Source organism: Phyllobates terribilis, unplaced genomic scaffold (assembly GCF_046119375.1).
Source record: "Phyllobates terribilis strain yellow unplaced genomic scaffold, ASM4611937v1 Scaffold_7__3_contigs__length_470593459, whole genome shotgun sequence".
Lineage (NCBI taxonomy): Eukaryota > Metazoa > Chordata > Amphibia > Anura > Dendrobatidae > Phyllobates > Phyllobates terribilis.
Window position 1 is genome coordinate 131895263 of NW_027362767.1, and position 21672 is coordinate 131916934.

General features: G+C 47.6%; 1 protein-coding gene across 3 annotated transcripts in view; it reads right to left on the reverse strand.

The window, feature by feature from the left end:
- BMF (Bcl2 modifying factor) overlaps positions 1–21672 on the reverse strand; it is a 64499-nt gene that overhangs the window by 20009 nt on the left and 22818 nt on the right. For all 3 annotated transcript variants that reach the window (XM_073639183.1, XM_073639182.1, XM_073639184.1), the window contains exon 3: positions 20070–20224. In XM_073639183.1, coding sequence (XP_073495284.1) covers positions 20070–20224 — 155 coding nt within the window. The remainder of the gene's footprint in view (positions 1–20069; positions 20225–21672) is intronic.

Sequence of the window (21672 nt, forward strand, 5' to 3'; positions counted from 1 at the left end):
TATAAATACCTGCTGTCAGTAAGAAGGCAGTGAAGGCGATACTCACATTACCCCTTGTGAAGGCTCGGAGCAAGTGATTTACTTCTTCCTCTCTGGTTCTATGAGGACGGGTGTTCAACTCTGTGAAGACGACTAAAAGCTAAGCTATCTTCCCATGTTTGTTCCCCCTTGTTGTTTTTAGTTGTCAATAGGGATCAATTAGCGCTCATCCTCCTCCCTTCCCTAGCCAGGGCCGAACGCCAGGGAAAGTGCAGCGATTGGTGAAGAGCCAATACAGGGATGTTACTGGATCAGCCTAGGAGGTCTCCACTTCCCCCTTTCCCTAGAGTCTGGGCCCCCTTTCCCTCTTCCCTTTGTGTTGCACTAAGTCTTTCCCACACCTTTCATGACAGGTAGCAGAGGTCGCGACTGTGACGGCTCCGTGCGAGTGTGGGACCCACCAAAGCCAGCGCAAACTTCTACTGGATTTGCATCCACGGATGCACATTTAGCTGAAGTGTATTGCAGCACAGAGACCCACCGGGTCCTTGCGCTACAATACACGCTGCCGACTAATCAACAGGCCAGCAGCTGACGTCGGTGTGCACGTGACTGGGGGCGTAGGGCAGTGACATCATGCGCCCCCGTCGCTTGCACGCTGAAGTCAGCTGCCGGCTTCAGAAGAGGACGCCACGCGGCGGGGGAGCGGAGAGAAGGTGAGTATAATTCTTTATTTTTTCTATGCATTAAAGAACAGTGGCAGAATGGGGGACATATACCAGCATGGGGAACATATATACCAGGATGGGGGATTTATACCCGGATGGGCCCAGGATAAGGGACATATATACCAGGATGGGGCCCAGGATAAAGGACATATATACCAGGATGGGGCCCAGGATAAAGGACATATATACCAGGATAGGGCCTATATATAACAAGATGGGGCCAAGGATAAGGGACATACAGTATATACCAGGATGGTGGATTTATACCTAGATGGGCCCAGGATAAGGGACCTATATACGAGGATAGGGGCTATATATACCAGGATGGGCCCAGGATAAGGGACATATATACCAGGATTGGGGCTATATATACCAGGATAGGGCCAAGGATAAGGGACATATACAGTTATATGAAAAAGTTTGGGCACCCCTATTAATCTTAAGCTTAATGTTTTCTTAAAATTGGTGTTTTTGCAACAGCTATTTTAGTTTGATATATGTAATAACTGTTGGACACAGTAATGTTTCTGCCTTGAAATGAGGTTTATTGTACTAACAGAAAATGTGCAATCTGCATTCAAACTAAATTTGACAGGTGCATAAGTATGGGCACCCTTATCATTTTCTTGTTTTAAATACTCCTACCTACTTTTTGCTGACTTACTAAAGCACTTTTTTTGGTTTTGTAACCTCATTGAGCTTTGAACTTCATAGCCAGGTGTATGCAATCATGAGAAAAGCTACTTAAAGTGGCCACTTGCAAGTTGTTCTCCTGTTTGAATCTCCTCTGAACAGTGGCATCATGGGCTCCTCAAAACAACTGTCAAATGATCTGAAAACAAAGATTATTCAACATAGTTGTTCAGGGGAAGGATACAAAAAGCTGTCTCAGAGATTTAACCTGTCAGTTTCCACTGTGAGGAACATAGTAATGAAATGGAAGAACACAGGGACAGTTCTTGTTAAGGGCAGAAGTGTCAGGCCAAGAAAAACATCAGAAAGGCAGAGAAGAAGAATGGTGAGATCAGTCAAGGACAATCCTCAGACCACCTCCAGAGAGCTGCAGCATCAACTTGCTGCAGATGGTGTCACTGTGCATCGGTCAACTATACAACGCACTTTGCACAAGGAGAAGCTGTATGGGAGAGTGATGCGAAAGAAGCCGTTTCTGCAAGCACGCCACAAACAGAGTCGGCTGAGGTATGCAAAAGCACATTTGGAGAAGCCAATTTCTTTTTGGAAGAAGGTCCTGTGGACTGATGAAACCAAGATTGAGTTGTTTGGTCATACAAAAAGGCGTTATGCATGGCGTAAAAAAACCACACCATTCCAAGAAAAACATTTGCTACCCACAGTAACATTTGGTGGAGGTTCCATCATGCTTTGGGGCTGTGTGGCCAATGCCGGCACCGGGAATCTTGTTAAAGTTGAGGGACGCATGGATTCCACTCAGTATCAGCAGATTCTTGACAATAATGTTCAAGAATCAGTGATAAAGTTGAAGTTACGCAGGGGATGGATCTTTCAGCAAGACAATGATCCAAAACACCGCTCCAAATCTACTCAGGCATTCATGCAGAGGAACAATTACAATGTTCTGGAATGGCCATCCCAGTCCCCAGACCTGAATATCATTGAACATCTGTGGGATCATTTGAAGAGGGCTGTCCATGCTCGGCGACCATCAAACTTAACTGAACTGGAATTGTTTTGTAAAGAGGAATGGTCAAAAATACTTTCATCCAGGATCCAGGAACTCATTAAAAGCTACAGGAAGCGACTAGAGGCTGTTATTTTTGCCAAAGTAGGATCTACTAAATATTAATGTCACTTTTCTGGTGAGGTGCCCATACTTATGCACCTGTCAAATTTAGTTTGAATGCAGATTGCACATTTTCTGTTAGTACAATAAACCTCATTTCAAGGCAGAAACATTACTGTGTCCAACAGTTATTACATATATCAAACTTAAATAGCTGTTGCAAAAACACCAATTTTAAGAAAACATTAAGCTTAAGATTAATAGGGGTGCCCAAACTTTTTCATATAACTGTATACCAGGATGGGGGATTTATACCCGGATGGGTCCAGGATAAGGGAGATATATACCAGGATAGGGGCTATATATACCAGGATGGGGCCAAGGATAAGGGACATATATACCAGTTTGGGGGATATATACTAGGATTTGCACAGGATAGGGGACATATATATATATACCAAGTTGGGGAACATATATAACAGAATAGGGCCAAGGATGGGGAACATATATATCAAGTTGGAGGTCATATATACCAGGATGGGGCCAGGATGGGGAACTTAGGTACCAGGATGGAGGACATACATACCAGGAAGGGGTACATATATACCAGGAAGGAGCCCAATATGGGGGACATTACTACATAATGGAGGATAGGGTGCAAATCGTATGTCCTTATAGGATTTAAAAGTCTCCTCACCTTGACGTGCTTAACATGTCGCGCTCCGCAAGGAGAAATGTTTCCCCTTAGATAACGATCTGACACCTCTCACTCAGCCAAACCAGAACTCACCCTTTGCACTGACGAGGGGCAGTACCCCGAAACACAGTGTTGCAAATTGAGTTTCTGGTTCTGGCTTATATCCTAAGTCACATGATAAGGTTCGTTAAAGGGTCACTATTGACTTTTAGGATCGCTTCTTCCTGTAGGTGGCACTAGAGTTCTGGTCCTCTTCCTCTCTGAAGAGACAATTTGTTTATAGGATTTATGCAGCAAAAATGTAAATACAGTTACCTATGTTAAAGAATTGCAATGTTTCTGTGAAAATTGGATGCTCTGGTGGCTCTTTATGGAATCTGATTTTTTTGGGCACCCATAGACTTAAATGGGCGACATATCTGACATATGGAAGAAACTAGAACATGCTGTGATTTTTTTCACACGTAGAAAAAAAACCACTCATCTGCACTGCCCCATTGAATAACAATAGTTGTTTTTTCACTAACAGCACTCAAACTAACAATATGCTTGCGTAAACCTACCCTAATCCTGCCTCTGGTGATAATGAGCCTGCTGAAAACTCTTCCTGTAAGGAAAGGAAGTATGAGTCTAAAATAGCCCCAGTGGCCAGTGTGAAAATTGGTAGATTACTATTTTTTTATACAAATAGAAATATCAAAAAATAAAGTAAAAATTTTAAAATGTATGTAACACAAAAACTTGATTTAAACAAAAGGTACGGTCATTTTCTTTTGACACGTTCCCTTTAACCCTATCTTACCAACTAAGAACTAAGGCAGGTTGGGTTTGTCATTTAAGTATAAATATTATCTTGAAGAAAAGTTGTCAGAAAGTTGAAAAACTTTTCTTTACACAAGAACAAGCTTTATTTAAACAAGACTGGACAATCGCCTTTTAAAGTTTCCAAGAAGTGTTTTTGTTACTGCGAAACCTTTTTCTGAGTCTTTGTAAAAGTCTTGACGTGCCGCAAGTGTTTACATAAGAGGAAAAAAAAAAGGCCACGAAACCAATTCAATGTCCTTAGGGTGTCTTTAATTCTGCTTGCTGGAAATGCATAAAAAAAAGGCAGAAGTCAGGTGCTAGAGGTGAATTGTGGGTAGTGAAATATCTCATGACTCAGACACTAAATATAGAAAGCGATATAAACAGGGAGGGCACTGCAGCCACAAAACACACACAGCCCTGCTATCCGCTGCCTCACTCACGCAATGCCTCGTCCTCCCCCAACACTGCCAGGCTCCCCCCAGCCTCCTGCACTTGTATCATTCACCCGGTACAACCCTTCGAAAGACTGCAAAAGTTACCAAACTGCCAGAAAGAGAAAAACAACATCCTTTTCTCCCTGAACATAATACATAATGCATAAAAAATCTACAACCCCGGAGGATGTAGTACAATAAAAAATAGTAATATAGTAAATGTTAGATGTTGTCAGTAAACATAACACAGCACTCGGACCACCTGAGGACATGTGCAGCTCAACCGGAGTCCTATCGGCAAGAGGAGCCACCGCCATCAGAAGGGTAGGGTCCCATATGGCTTATTATTAACAGCCGGCCGCATGGTTGTCTTATCGGCAAGAAGACCCACTGCCATCGTAAGGGTAGGATCCCACATGGCTTATTATTATCAGCCGGCCGCATGATTGTCTTATCGGCAAGAGGAGCCACCGCCATCGTAAGGGTAGGGTCCCACATGGCTTATTATTAACAACCGGCCGCATGATTGTCTTATCGGCAAGAAGACCCACTGCCATCATAAGGGTAGAGTCCCACATGGCTTATTATTATCAGCCGGCCGCATGGTTGTCTTCTCGGAAAGAGAACCCACTGCCATTATAAGGGTAAGGTCTTACATGGCTTACTATTAACAGCCGGCCGCATGGTTGTCCTAGCGGCAAGAGGACCCACCGCCATCATAAGGGTAGGGTCCCACATGGCTTATTATTATCAGCCGGCTGCATGGTTTTCTTATCGGAAAGAGGACCCACTGCCATCATAAGGGTAAGGTCTTACATGGCTTATTATTAACGGCCGGCCTCATGGCTGTCCTAGCGGCAAGAAGACCCACCGCCATCATAAGAGTAGGGTCCCACGTGGCTTATTATTAACAGCTAGTCGTATCATAGTCTTATTGGCAAGAGGACCCACTGTAACGGGTCTGGGAGACGGAACCTCTGAGCTACTATACAAGGGGGCGGTCCTTGTAAGGGAGCGGGTGGCGACCAGGCAGGCAGTCACAGCAGGTGACCGGGACAGTCTCTAGAAGAACGGGCAGGAGGTCACGGCAAGTGACCGGGGCAGTCTCTGGATGAACGGGCAGATAGTCACGGCAAGTGACCGGGGCAGTCTCTGGGTGAACGGGCAGATGGTCACGGCAAGTGACCGGGGCAGTCTCTGGGTAAAGGGTTGGTACGACCTGTGGCGGCTGATGGTAGACGTGAGCTCCCAGGTGAGCAGGCGAGAGTCTCTGGATAAACGGGTGGTCACAGCATGTGACGGCGGAGCCTCCAGGAAGACCAACAGACAGGCGGCAGATGAGCGCTCCCAGGTGAGCGGGCAGAAGTCTCTGGACAGGCGGGTGGTCACAGCACGTGACGGCGGAGCCTCCAGGTAGGCTAGCAGGCAGGTAGCAGATGTGCGCTCCCAGGTGAGCGGGCAAGCTGGTCCATAGACAGACTGACAAGAGTTGGAAGGCAGACCGTCGGACCTCAGGCAAGCAGGCAGGTAGTTGATGTGCGCTCCCAGGTGAGCGGGCAAGCTGGTCCTTAGACAGACTGACAGGAGTTGTAAGGCAGACCGTCGGACCTCAGGCTAGCAGGCAGGTAGCAGAATATCAGGCAGGAATAAGACAGCAAGCTGGCAGGAATCTGGCAGGTATCTGGCAGGTAACTGGCAACGGGACCTGAGGGCTGAAGCAGAGTAGTGAACAGTGCAACAACATTGCTCGGGCACCTCCATTTTGGAGGAGGTGCCTTATATATGGTGAAGTCCTCCGGCCATTGGCCGGGGACTCCTTAGGACGGCGTGCGCGGCCCCTTTAAGAGGGAGGGAGAGCGCGCGCGCGCGCCCTAAGCACAGTGGCCGGGAAGGAGCGCGCGCTGCCAGCAGAGCGGGGGGAGGACGCCGGGCACGGAGCAGAGAGGTGAGGGGAACAGCGTCCCTGCCTAGCAGGAGGCAGGGACGCCGGCGCTACAGTACCCCCCCCTTTAGGCCCCCCCTTTTTTAGGCCAGACAGAAATTTAGCAAGGATGAGCGGGGCATGGATGTTCTCCAGGGGCTCCCACGTTCTCTCCTCAGGACCAAACCCTTTCCAATCTACTAGAAAAAAGGTCTTTCCTCTTACCCTTTTGGTGGCAAGAATGTTCTCTACCTCAAACTCGTCCTCAGCAGAAACCGGAGCAGGAGGCGTACCTGTAGACTTGGAAAAAGAGTTAAGTACCACAGGTTTGAGGAGAGATACATGGAAGGAGTTAGGGATCCGTAAGTTGGCCGGGAGTTTCAATTTATAGGCCACCGGGTTGATCTGACTGATGACCTCCAGAGGACCGATGAACCGAGGCCCTAACTTGTAAGAAGGTATCTTGAGTCGGACATATTTAGATGAGAGCCAGACTTTATCTCCAGGACGAAATTGTGGAGGATCCAGGCGTTTTTTGTCAGCGTGTCTTTTCATCCGTTCGGACGACTGAAGAAGTGCGGATCGGGTACTCTCCCAAATGGAGGAAAATTTGCTAACGAGAGATTCCGCAGCCGGGTTGTCCACAGAGGTGGAGACAGGAAAAGGAATCCGAGGATGCTGACCGAAGACTACAAAAAACGGGGATTTGGAGGAGGATTCGCTCTCGTGATTGTTATAAGAGAACTCGGCCCATGGTAGGAGATCCACCCAGTCTGAATGATGGGCATTAACGAAGTGCCGGAGGTAACTGGTCAGGTTCTGATTGATCCGCTCCACTTGACCATTGGACTGTGGGTGGTAAGCGGAAGAGAAGTCCAGGGTGACGTCTAGCAGTTTACAAGTGGCTCTCCAGAAGCGTGAGGTGAACTGTACCCCACGATCCGACACGATGTGGAGGGGCAGGCCATGAAGACGAAAGATGTGACGAATAAAGTCTTTAGCTAGCTCGGGTGCAGACGGGAGGCCTGGCAGGGGAACGAAATGAGCCATCTTGGAGAAGCGGTCAGCGACCACCCAAATGACCGTACAACCGGCAGAGACTGGGAGGTCAGTTATAAAGTCCATTGCTATATGCTGCCAGGGGGCAGCAGGTACAGAAAGCGGAAGGAGGCGACCGGCTGGCAGATGTCTCGGAACCTTGTTGCGGGCGCAGGACACACAGGCAGAAACAAAGTCTATTACGTCCTTGTGCAGGGTAGGCCACCAGTAGTGCCGGGTAATAAGCTGGAGGGTCTTTTTCTGACCGGCGTGGCCAGCCAGTTTAGACGAGTGACCCCAGTGAAGGATCTTCTCCCGATCAGGTACTGATACGAACGTCTTTCCGGGAGGGAGACGATTTAGACTCACGGGAGCCACCTGCATTACTCTAGCGGGATCGATGATGTGTTTCGGATCTTCCTCGAGATCAGACACCAGAAAGGATCGAGACAAGGCGTCCGCCTTGACGTTTTTGTCAGCCGGGCGAAAATGAAGAACAAAATCAAAGCGAGCAAAAAACAAGGACCACCGGGCTTGGCGCGGGTTAAGTCTCTGGGCATGCTGGAGGTAAGCCAAGTTCTTGTGGTCAGTGTAAATTATTACCGGGTGAAGAGCCCCCTCGAGCAGGTAACGCCACTCCTCCAATGCCAGTTTGATGGCCAATAACTCTCGGTCTCCTATGGAATAATTGCGCTCTGAGGAGGAGAAGAGTTTAGAGAAGAAGCCGCAAGTTACCATCCTCCCGGAAGATGATTTTTGAGTAAGTACCGCTCCGGCTCCAGAGGAGGAGGCGTCAACTTCCAGGAAGAACTGCTTGTTGCCGTCCGGGCCATGCAGCACCGGGGCGGAAGAGAAGGCCTGTTTTAAGGAAAGAAAGGCCTCCTCTGCTTCGGGCGGCCACTCTTTGGGATTAGTACCCTTACGGGTGAGCGCGGAAATTGGGGCAGTCCGGGAAGAGAAGTGCGGTATGAAGAGGCGGTAGTAGTTGGCGAAGCCCAGGAACCGCTGAATGGCCTTCAACCCCTCCGGTCGAGGCCATTTCTCGATGGCAGACAGTTTCTCTGGATCCATTCGTAGGCCGGTCTGAGAAATAATGTAGCCTAAAAACGGAAGCGAGGTCTGCTCAAAGAGGCACTTCTCGTATTTAGCGAAGAGGTGATTCTGCCTGAGCCTGAGCAGGACCTGACGAACGTCCCTCCGGTGAGTCTGGAGATCCGGAGAGAAGACCAAGATGTCGTCCAGGTACACCACTACGCAGGAGTAGAGAAGGTCCCGGAAGATGTCATTGACCAACTCTTGAAAGACGGCAGGAGCGTTACAGAGACCAAAGGGCATTACCAGATATTCATAGTGGCCGTCCCGGGTGTTGAATGCCGTCTTCCATTCATCCCCCTGACGGATACGAACCAGGTTGTACGCCCCACGGAGGTCCAGTTTGGTGAAGATTCTAGCCCCCCTCAGACGATCAAATAACTCCGGAATGAGCGGAAGGGGGTACTTATTCTTCACCGTGATCTGGTTAAGGCCTCTATAGTCTATACAGGGACGGAGAGAGCCATCCTTCTTTTTGACGAAAAAGAAGCCTGCTCCCGCCGGGGAGGTAGATTTCCGGATGAATCCCCTGGCCAGATTCTCCTCAATATATTCGGACATCGACCGGGTCTCAGCAGCGGATAATGGATAAATACGCCCACGGGGAGGAGTAGTACCGGGTAACAGGTCGATAGGGCAGTCGTATGGTCTATGAGGGGGTAGTGTCTCTGCCTCCTTTTTATTAAAGACATCAGCATAAGACCAATAAGGAATCGGAAGTCCAGGTAGATTAGCTGGGGTAGGAGAAGGACGGACGGGATGGACGGGAACCAGACAGGTCTTATGGCAGTCCTGTCCCCAGCGAAGGACTTCTCCGGTCTGCCAGTCAAGCACGGGTGCATGTCTCTGGAGCCAAGGTAGACCTAGCAAGAGGGCGTGAGAGAGTCCAGGCAGAACATGAAAGGAGATACTCTCAGAATGCAGCATTCCCACCTGCAGAGTAATGGATTCGGTGATGAGTTGGATGGGGCGTGGTAAGAGACCCCCATCCACGGCAGCAACAGACAAGGGTACAGCCAGAGGTTTGGTGGGGATGCGGTATTTCTCTACCAGGGACTGTGAAATAAGATTCCCGGCTGCTCCAGAGTCAAGTTGGGCTAGTTCGAAATAACGGTTCTCCCCGCAGACGATTGAGACTGACAGCAGCAGAGATGGAGAGGATTTATTCTTGTCTAGGTCGACCTCTCTGAGCGAACCTAGACACAGGCGTTTCCCGACCTCTCCGGGCAGGCACGGATCCGGTGCTCCTTACTGCCACAGTAGAAGCAGCTCCCCTCGGCACGGCGTAAGTCCTGACGGGTTTTGACCATCTTGGTCTGGTCGACCTGCATAGGCTCAGGAGAGTGTACCTGGGGAGAGACGGATTTCTGAAAAGTAGGAGCTAGACGTGGAAACCTCCTCTCACGGGTGACCTCTTTGGCACGCTCCTGGAACCGTAGGTCAATCCGGGTGGCAAGAGTTATTAGGTCATCGAGAGTGGTAGGAATGTCCCGACCGGCAAGTTCATCTTTAATACGGCCGGACAGACCCTCCCAGAAGACGGATACCAGAGCGTCGTTATCCCAGGCCAGCTCCGAGGCAAGGGTAAGGAACCGTATGGCATATTGGCCCACGGTGAGACTTCCCTGACGGAGGCGTAGCAGTGATGATGCGGATGAGGTCTTCCGTCCGGGTTCGTCGAAGACTTTCCGGAAAGCCGTGAGAAAGGCAGGCAAGTCGGACACCAGGGGGTCTCCTCTCTCCCATAGAGGATTTAGCCAGGCCAGGGCCTCCCCGGTGAGATGGGACATGATGAAGGCAATTTTGGCCCGGTCGGAGTTAAACTGGTGGGACAGGAGTTCAAAGTGCAGGGTGCACTGATTTATGAAGCCCCGAGCCTGGGCGGAGTCGCCTCCGAAGCGAGGAGGTACAGAAAGCCGGGGTCCGGGGTAGGATACCATGGTATTAGTGGGCAGCGGAGCTGCCGGATTGCGAGTCATGGCACTGGCGGAGGTTGCTGGCGGAGCAGTCAGAGTGTCCAGGCGAGAATTGACATTCCGCAGGTGACCCAGGATGGACTCCTGTTGGGACCTCTGATGGGACAGTTCATGACACAGGTCCGAGAGCGAGGGAGCTTGGGTGCCACCGGGTTCCATGGCCCGAGCAAACTGTAACGGGTCTGGGAGATGGAACCTCTGAGCTACTATACAAGGGGGCGGTCCTTGTAAGGGAGCGGGTGGCGACCAGGCAGGCAGTCACAGCAGGTGACCGGGACAGTCTCTAGAAGAACGGGCAGGAGGTCACGGCAAGTGACCGGGGCAGTCTCTGGATGAACGGGCAGATGGTCACGGCAAGTGACCGGGGCAGTCTCTGGGTGAACGGGCAGATGGTCACGGCAAGTGACCGGGGCAGTCTCTGGGTAAAGGGTTGGTACGACCTGTGGCGGCTGATGGTAGACGTGAGCTCCCAGGTGAGCAGGCGAGAGTCTCTGGATAAACGGGTGGTCACAGCATGTGACGGCGGAGCCTCCAGGAAGACCAACAGACAGGCGGCAGATGAGCGCTCCCAGGTGAGCGGGCAGAAGTCTCTGGACAGGCGGGTGGTCACAGCACGTGACGGCGGAGCCTCCAGGTAGGCTAGCAGGCAGGTAGCAGATGTGCGCTCCCAGGTGAGCGGGCAAGCTGGTCCATAGACAGACTGACAAGAGTTGGAAGGCAGACCGTCGGACCTCAGGCAAGCAGGCAGGTAGTTGATGTGCGCTCCCAGGTGAGCGGGCAAGCTGGTCCTTAGACAGACTGACAGGAGTTGTAAGGCAGACCGTCGGACCTCAGGCTAGCAGGCAGGTAGCAGAATATCAGGCAGGAATAAGACAGCAAGCTGGCAGGAATCTGGCAGGTAACTGGCAACGGGACCTGAGGGCTGAAGCAGAGTAGTGAACAGTGCAACAACATTGCTCGGGCACCTCCATTTTGGAGGAGGTGCCTTATATATGTTGAAGTCCTCCGGCCATTGGCCGGGGACTCCTTAGGACGGCGCGCGCGGCCCCTTTAAGAGGGAGGGAGAGCGCGCGCGCCCTAAGCACAGTGGCCGGGAAGGAGCGCGCGCTGCCAGCAGAGCGGGGGGAGGACGCCGGGCACGGAGCAGAGAGGTGAGGGGAACAGCGTCCCTGCCTAGCAGGAGGCAGGGACGCCGGCGCTACACCCACTACCATCATAAGGGTAGGGTCCCACATAGCTTATTGTTAACAGCCGGCCACATGATTGTCTTATCAGCACGAGGACCCACTGCTATCGTAAGGGTAGGGTCCAACAAACCTTATTGTTAACGGCCGGCCACATTGTTGTCATATAGGCAAGAGGACACACTGCCATCCTAAGGGTAGGGTCCCACAAAGCTTATTGTAAACGGCCAGTCACATTATTGACTTATAAGCCAGAAGATCCACTGCTATTGTAAGGGTAGGGTCCCACAAAACGTATTGCTAATGGCTGGTCGCATACTCGTCTTATAGGCAAGAGGACCCACCGCCATCATAAAGGTAGGGTCTCACATAGCTTATTGTTAACTGCCGGCTGCATGGTTGTCCTTGTGGCAATAGGACCCACAGCCATTATAAGGGTAGGGTCTCACATAGCTTATTGTTAACTGCCGGCTGCATGGTTGTCCTTGTGGCAATAGGACCCACAGCCATTATAAGGGTAGGGTCTCACATAGCTTATTGTTAACGGCTGGCCGCATGGTTGTCCTAGCGGTAAAAGGACCCACTGCCATTGTAAGGGTAGAGTCCCACAAAGCTTATTGTTAATGGCTGGCCGCATAGTAGTCTTATAGGCAAGAAGGCCCACCACCATCATAAGGGTAGGGTCTCATATAGATTATTGTTAATTGCTGGCCGCATGGTTGTCCTATCAGCAATAAAACACACTGCCATCATAAGGGTAGGGTCCCACATGGCTTATTAACAGCCGCCCACATGTTTGTCTTATCGATGAGAGGACCCACCACCATCATAAGGGAAGGGTTTCACATAGCTTATTGTTAACAGCCGGCGGCATAGTTGCCCTACTGGCAATAGGATCCACTGCCATCATAAGGGTAAGGTCTCACATAGCTTATTGTTAATGGCTGGTCACATGGTTGTGAAGAAAATATGAACAAAAGGAAATTTATTATTAACACTGAAGTTCCAATTCATCACTTGCATGTTTTTAAGTAATTTCTTTTGTCTTGACTTTATTTTTGCATTGGTGGATTTTGACCCCCAAATGCATCAAAATGGAACAAAATGTTCGATGAAGTGGCACAACTTCAAAAATTATTATTTTTTGGGGGAGCTCATTTTGTAAAGTCTTTAAAATGTCTTACATTAGTCTTCAACTGTGCAATGAAATATCAGTTTATACTCCAATTGACTACAATTGCGCAAAAAAATATTTTTCACCATTTTGAAATAATGAATTAAAAGGGCTTGTCCAATTAAAACAAATGACTTACTTTTTTACGCCAAATTCTTCAAAATGCGAGTTGAAAAATTTTGGGCAAAATCAAATATGTTCTATTTTTTTTGTCTTTTATCTATTTTCCGCCTCTTTAGGGCAAGAAGTCGCATGATTTTTTTATAATGTTGCACGTTCGTCTTCAATTGCGCGAAAATAAAATCTGAAATATTTTGTACTCCAGTGGTATAATAGTACAAACATGTTGGGCCATTTTGAAAGATCACAAATGATGAATTAGTCTAAAACATCTGGTTAATACCGAAGGAAAAAACAACAACAACAAAAAAATATGGAACCTAGTAATGTTAACTCAGTGGTAAAATTGACCTGGCAGATTCCCTTTAAATGTGACATCACCAGAATAAAAGACAGAGCTAGAAAAAAAACAAGCAGAGCATTGGGTTAGAATGTTTGCATAAATGTTATAGCAGACACCAGAAAGCAATAGCTTTCCTGCTACAGTGGGTACGGAAAGTATTCAGACCCCTTTAAATTTTTCACTCTTTGTTTCATTGCAGCCATTTGGTAATTTTTAAAAAGTTCATTTTTTTTCTCATTAAAGTACACTCTGCACCCCATCTTGACTGAAAAAAACAGAAATGTAGAAATGTTTGCAAATGTATTAAAAAAGAAAACCTGAAATATCACATGGCCATAAGTCTTCAGACCCTTTGCTCAGACACTCATATTTAAGTCACATGCTGTCCATTTCCTTGTGATCCTCCTTGAGATGATTCTACTCCTTCATTGGAGTCCAGCTGTGTTTAATTAAACTGATAGGACTTGATTTGGAAAGGCACACACCTGTCTATATAAGACCTCACAGCTCACTGTGCATGTCAGACCAAATGAGTATCATGAGCTCAAAGGAACTGCCCAAGGAGCTCAGAGACAGAATTGTGGCAAGGCACAGATCTGGCCAAGGTTACCAAAGAATTTCTTCATTACTCAAGGTTCTATGAGCACAGTGGCCTCCATAATCCTTAAATAGAAGAAGTTTGGGACCACCAGAAGTCTTCCTACACCTGGCCGTCCAGCCAAACTGAGCGATCGTGGGAGAAAAGCCTTGGTGAGAGAGGTAAACAAGTACCCCAAGATCACTGTGGCTGAGCTCCAGAGATGCAGTAGGGAGATGGGAGAAAGTTCCACAAAGTCAACTATCACTGCAGCCCTCCACTAGTCGGGTCTTTATGGCAGAGTGGCCCGCCGGAAGCCTCTCCTCAGTGCAAAAGAGATGAAAGCCCGCATAGAGTTTGTTCAAAAACACATGAAGGACTCCCAGACTATGAGAAATAAGATTCTCTGGTCTGATGAGACGTAGATAGAACTGTTAGGTGATAATTCTAAGCGGTATGTGTGGAGAAAACCAGGCACTGTTCATCACCTGCCCAATACAATCCCAACAGTGGAACATGGCGGTGGCAGCATCATACTATCGGGGTGTTTTTCAGCTGCAGGGACAGGACGACTGGTTGCAATTGAAGGAAACATGAATGCGGCCAAGTACAGAGATATCCTGGATGAAAACCTCTTCCAGAGTGCTCTGGACCTCAGACTTGGCCGAAGGTTCACCTTCCAACAAGACAATGACCCTAAGCACACAGCTAAAATAATAAAGGAGTGGCTTCAGAACAACTCTGTGACCATTCTTGACTGGCCCAGTCAGAGCCCTGACCTAAACCCAATTGAGCATTTCTGGAGAGACCTGAAAATGGCTGTCCACCAACGTTCACCATCCAACCTGACAGAATTGGAGAGGATCTGCCAGGAAGAATGGCAGAAGATCCCCAAATCAATGTGTCAAAAACTTGTTGCATAATTCCCAAGAAGACTCATGGCTGTACTAGCTCGAAAGGGGCTTCTACTCAATACAGAGCAAAGGGTCTGAATACTTATGACCATGTGATATTTCAGTTTTTCTTTTTTAATAAATTTGCAAAAATTTCTACATTTCTGTTTTTTTTCAGTCAAGATGGGGTTGACTGCTGGCATTTTCCTGAAGCGGCTTCGTCTTAAAAAAACTTAGCGAGTACGTTGGCGTCAAAAGACCAAATACCGTAAGTGGTGAAAGACCTGTGGCCCGGACCCTTAATCGCTTACCTACCCCCAGGACTTTGTAGTCTGTACTAGATTCTTAGAAAGAAGTGACGGTACAAACAATGAGTCAAGATCTAGAATAACAAGCCAAAGGCCAGGGCAGGTTCAGTCAAAGGTTCAAAAGCAGGTGCAAGGATAAATCACTCAAGGTTGACAGCAGGTAAACAACAGAAGAAATGACATCACAGGCGATGCTCAACTAAACCCATAACAGGTGTCTGATGGTTTCAGGCTTGGGTTCATATGATGGATGTGTCTAAAGCTTTACGAGGAAGGGAGGGGTATATACATGTAATGTAGCACAATGGGTGCTCGGGTGCTAGGAGCATAACCTCCTGACATTTCAGATTCAAAGCATTCACGATCTATATATAGACATATTATAAGCCATGTTTGGAGAACAATTGTATACTATGACCAAGTATTCTTGAAAAAAACAACAACAAACTTTCAATTCAAGGTGCCACACATCCAAAAACTCTGTTGGGTCAAAGTCATGGTGTTTTACCTGTACTGACACATGACCAAAAACTACTGCAAAACCATAACAATTCATTGTAAACTTCATTTGCAACCTCAGAAAGACTTAGTGCTAGCCACTGGTCCCAGATGAACCCTGGCCTTCACTTCTTAACCCCTATATGGGGATCTGGACTTACAAAAGGGCCCCTTTGGTTGTGTCCACAAATTAGTTGTCGAAAGGAGGAGTGAGCCGGAAGCAAGAGTGGTCAAGGTAGCTGGGTCAGTTACAGAAAGGACAAACCAGGAACAGAATCAAGAGACAAACCATAGTCAGGGGAATAACTGGGATCAGGTACTAAGAGGTCAAGAACTAGTGGAATTAGACAATCTGGGGTCAAAGTCAGGAGGGATTATGGAGAATATGTGGTCAGAATCAAGCCGGGTCAAGAAGAAGACATCAGCAAAGAAATAGTACTAAAGATGGCTAAAGTAGACTGCTCAGAGTTGAAATAGTGTGTGGTACTCCCACACCGAACTCAGCAGGGAGCTCATTACCTCTGCTGAGCAGCACATGCACAGACCTTCCCTGGATAAATGGTACCACAAGTCACAAGTCACTGTATTCTTAGATAGACAGTGCCTCAACAGCCCAGTTGTCATGCAGGGTGTGGGACAGACTAAGTGCAACACAGAGGGAAAAATGAAGGGGTGCCCAGACACTAGGGAAAGGGGGGAGTGGAGACTTCCTAGTCTGGTCTAGTGTCACCCTGCCTCAACTACCGTCTCTATATTGGCTCTTCACCAATCGCCGCCCTGACTTTCCCTGGTGTATGACTAAGGCTAGGGAAGGGAGGAGATGAGCACTAGTAGATCTCCACTAAACTCTATAGACAACAAGGGTAGACAAACAGGGGGGAATTGCTTAGCTTTAGACGACTCCAGCCAAATGCGCACACGGCCTCAAGCTTCAGAGAGGACGAAGTACTGCTCTTGCTAAAGCCTCACAAGTTGAATGAATATCGCCAGCACTTCCCTCTCTGACACACCAGGTATTTATACACTCAGGCCAGGGAGCTAATTAGCCAGAGGGAGGTAGCTGCTGGGTCCTAGAGACAGCCACCCGCTAAGAAGGTGTCTGTAATGCCAAACGTAGAGATCTCCTGCAACCAACTGCAGGGCGACTGTCTGTCACCTCTGACACACCTGTGACAACAGTGGTGCCACTAGTGCTGCCTCTTCCATCACCAGCATGGCGAGAGATGTGTTCGCACAGGAGTAGGTCCAGGTAAGGATATAACAAAAATACAAGTGTTTTCGGATAACTGTCTAATCGGAATTATTCGCGTTCAGAAAAAAGCTGTTTGTCATCCATTACGCACAGTCAACGGCAATTTTTTTCGGGAGGAAAGTTGCAGCCACCAGACATTCTCCACACAGATAAATAGTCAGAACTGGAGCGCACCAATTTAAGATACTGTTGTGATTTGGTTAGGACAGATCATAAATGAGGGATCACTGAAGGTTCAATCTCTGTACTTATGCTAATTACATCATCATAGGAGGTGTACAGAGATCTATGGGGAACCATTAAGACAGTTGCTCTGGGGGTTGAGTGTTTTTTTCCTGCGATTTTTTGAGGAAATGTTGCAGAAATTTTTGCAGCAGTTCTGACACATGTGAACATACTTTAACACTGGGCACTGTAAGAGGGAATATGGTCAGTTGTCCGCCCTGAGAATTTTACACATCATAGACGGTGGTCCTCTGCTTGGGCCTCCTCTTTATGAGCCAGGAAAAAATGGCAAATGGCAACCATATAATACTACACTTCCTAGCAGGCTGACTGCAGCTGTTCCAAGCAAAATCACTTAGGTTTTATGGCAGCAAAACTTGAGGCAATCATTTTTAAAGGGGTTCTTGAAGCTCACGGATAGCGATGTTTGATGTGTCCGAACAAACCGAAAAAGGACGAAAGTGTAGGAGGCTTTACTATCGTGATTTTTTTTTTTTTTTTCCTTGATTCCTCTTAAAATTGGATATATTCCATCGTTTGGCCCTGACCAGCCTCCTTCTGGCCTCTCTAATATAAAATTCACTTTGCTGAAATATTGTGTAATGACATTTTTACAAAACTTGTTCTACAACTTCTTGTTTTATTTCTTAAAGAGCACCTGTACTGAAAAAGTACATGAGCCGAGTTGGTTCGCAGTATAAGTGTTCCTATCTTCCACCTCAATCTTTCCCTTTACTTTCCCTTTGCTTTAGGCATAAAATAGCATTCAGAATTGGCTACCTTTCCACTTATACCATAGGACAGTACACAAACGCTACTTGTCGATCCAACATTCACAGTCTGAGCACGGAGTGGCCGCAGGTCTCCTGACCTTGGCTGGACAGTCTCATATATGCCTATTAGGCTGTTGAGGTTCAGGAGACCCGCGACTGGTCTATACATTGCAGTCCATACTCGAAAGTGACCGGTCCATTCTTCTGGCAGCTTTCCCTTGAAAGATAACATATGGCATTAAGGAAAAAAAATCCCGGCAGCCTCCGTGGTAGCCATAAAAATGACCAAAAACAACGTCAGAAAAGACAATTCAGGGAAAACACTGCAGGAGTGTCCTCTAAAAACGATGAGGGTACGCCGTGTCTAAAAGACGTTGTGTCCACATACCCTAATAGTACTGCATTATTAGTAGCTTTAAGGTACAGATGGGTGCTCCGATTTAATGATTAGCAGCTTGTAACTACTGAGATAGCTGTCAATCACTAAGTAAGACCGCCCACTAGACTCCTAAGCATAGAAAAAGTAGAGACTTAAATGATTAAAATACAAGTTTTCTGTTATTTCCTACCAGATCAAGATGTCCCGCGCATTATACTTCCCACTACTCTGAATCGGACTTGCAGTAAAGCGAATTTAACCTTTTCAATGAACTGGTAGAATAAACTCATGGCCCATATACCGTGATCCTGCTGTATGCGGATGTGAGGTCATTTACGTTTCCTCTTTCTATTCAAGGCTCGTTTTACTTCCTCAAGTCTCAGATTCATGCTGAAGCTTGATCTACAGCCCCAAAGAAGCTTGCTATCTTTCCCCAAAATGCTCAAAGTCCACTTTATCACATCTGGAAAAGGCACCAAAGCCGCAAAAATCCTAAACTAAGTAAATCAGATGAACGTCTGATTTTTGTCCAATGATTCTGAATGCTCCCTTGTAGACAAGCAACTCTGAACATATCAGAAATCAATGTTCTCGAAACATTGAATAAAGAGTATTATGTAAGGTTAATGCCCCCATATACATCAGCAAACCTTCCCATGTGTTTGGAGGTCCACCAACTCTTTGTAGGGGTTGTCCATTTAAAACAAGTCATTGCCTAGCCACAAGAAAGATGATAACTTGCTGATCGGTGGAGGACAGACATCATAGAATGGTAGAGTTGGAGGGGACCTCCTGGGTCATCTGGTCCAACCCCCCCGCTCAATGCAGGACTCACTAAATCATCTCAGACAGATGTCTGTCCAGCCTCTGTATGAAGACTTCCATTGAAGGAGAACTCGCCACCTCTCGTGGCCGCCTGTTCCACTCATTGATCCCCCTCACTGCCAAATTTTTTTTCTAATATCTCTGTTCTAATGGTAGAACTGGGAACTTTAATCCCGGTTACAAGATGGCACAGCAGATCAGACACCCAACATTGCCACATTCATTCTCTATGTGGCTGCTGGAAAAACCCAAGCGGCAGATCCACATCCAGGAGAATGGAGAGCAGGTCACATATGCACCCTGGCGTTCTATTCTTACGGAGATAAAAGTTCCCCTTCCTGCCGATCGGTTAGACCCCACCGATCCACTGGATAGGTGATAACTTCTTTTATATAGACAACCCTTTCAAGGGTCTTTTAACAAGGGCAGAAGAGCGAGAGCCAATGGACAATGTGGGAAGCCAACCAGTTCTCCGCAATGATCAGGATGGGGGTTCGTATGACTGGCTGACCTTTGATAGTTTTTCCCCATCCAGGCATTTTTTTGTCTGCAGCTCGTTCTCTGCTTAGATGAGAGGATGTGCTGTCGACCATCGAACATGTGTAGACTGAACACTAGGCACCTTTAATGGTTGAGAATGAATGTTTCTGTCAACATTGGTTTGACCGTGTAAAAAGGCCTTTAAATGGTTGTCCCCACTTCTCACCTATCCAGCTTTGGGAACCTGACCCCTCTCGAGAACAGGGCATTTGTGGCGTCAGGTTAGACTGATGTTGGACTGAGAAGGTCTGGTTCCCAATCCCAATTCATCCCAAGAGTGGTGTTTGATGGGGTTGAGGTCATGGCTCAGTAATTAGTGGTATTGTCGGTAATTGATCTAGCGCAGGGTTTCCCAACTCTGGTCCTCAAGAGCCACCAACAGGTCATGTTTTCAGGATTTCCTTAATATTTTACAGGCAATAATTCCATCACCTGAGCAATACCAATCTTGGAAACATGACCTGTTGGTGGGCCTTGAGGACTGGAGTTGGGGAACACTGGTCTAGCTCATAACTATTAATTACAAAAATATATATGACTTTACCCTCTGTAGATGAAGTCTGTGGAATTGATCCCCGATGCACTGTAACTTTCGAGCGATTCGGCGCTCGGCGCTCCGTTCCTGCCTCAGACGACCTGTCCCATTTCCAAATCGTATGGATAAGTTTGTAGACCGGTGTAAGAGATATCCAGCATTTCCTACAAAGCAGAAAGACCTCTATATGTAAGAAAGATATTATCTGATATTGTCAATATACAAAGGAATTTTCCGATTTCAGAAACCGTTTTTCCGTTAATTTAAAAAAAATAACGCTCTATTCACCCTTCCCAGGTCCGGTGCTGAGTCTCCACCATTGCTCCCAGGAGCTGTTATTGTCTGCAGCGCTGATGTCATGTTGACAGCGCTGCAGCCAATTAGTGAGCTCAGTGGCTCGTGCTGTGTACTGGGGCTGGGCTCATTAATTATAGATGTGACATCACAGATGCAAATAATAACAGATGCCGGAAACTCAGCACTGGACCCGGGGAGGGAGAGTAAAGCACAGTTTTTTGTGTTTTTTTTTAAATGAGACAGGTTTCTGAAACTGGAAAACCCTCTAATGCACAGACAGAAATGCAACAAAATAATATTAAAACCTCATTCATCAGTGTGAAAAGACAAAACCTTACAGTAAACCGCTCCTGCCTGATCCAAATAATTATTCAATGCATTTTGATTGCTTCCAAAATTTGTAGATATGTAAAAATAATACATGTGGAAGATTTTCCAAACATGATCGGGTCCTTCACGGTGAACTAGAAGTAGCGCAGTCACTGACTATTACTGATGCACAGATGGCTTTGTAACGACGATACATTTTCTGAAGAGAAATATACGGAGCTGCGCAGTACCCAGCAATGGCCACTGAACAATAAACGGAGCTGCGCAGTACCCAGCAATGGCCACTGAACAATAAACGGAGCCGCGCAGTACCCAGCAATGGCCACTGAACAATAAACGGAGCTGCGCAGTACCCAGCAATGGCCACTGAACAATAAACGGAGCCGCGCAGTACCCAGCAATGGCCACTGAACAATAAACGGAGCTGCGCAGTACCCAGCAATGGCCACTGAACAATAAACGGAGCCGCGCAGTACCCAGCAATGGCCACTGAACAATAAACGGAGCCGCGCAGTACCCAGCAATGGTCACTGAACAATAAACGGAGCTGCGCAGTACCCAGCAATGGCCACTGAACAATAAACGGAGCTGCGCAGTACCCAGCAATGGCCACTGAACAATAAACGGAGCTGCGCAGTACCCAGCAATGGCCACTGAACAATAAACGGAGCTGCGCAGTACCCAGCAATGGCCACTGAAAAATAAACGGAGCTGCGCAGTACCCAGCAATGGCCACTGAAAAATATACAGAGCTGCGCAGTACCCAGCAATGGCCACTGAACAATAAACGAAGCTGCGCAGTACCCAGCAATGTCCACTGAACAATAAACGGAGCTGCGCAGTACCCAGCAATGTCCACTGAACAATAAACGGAGCTGCGCAGTGCCCAGCAAGGTCCACTGAACAATAAACGGAGCTGCGCAGTGCCCAGCAATGTCTACTGAACAATAAACGGAGCTGCGCAGTGCCCAGCAATGTCCACTGA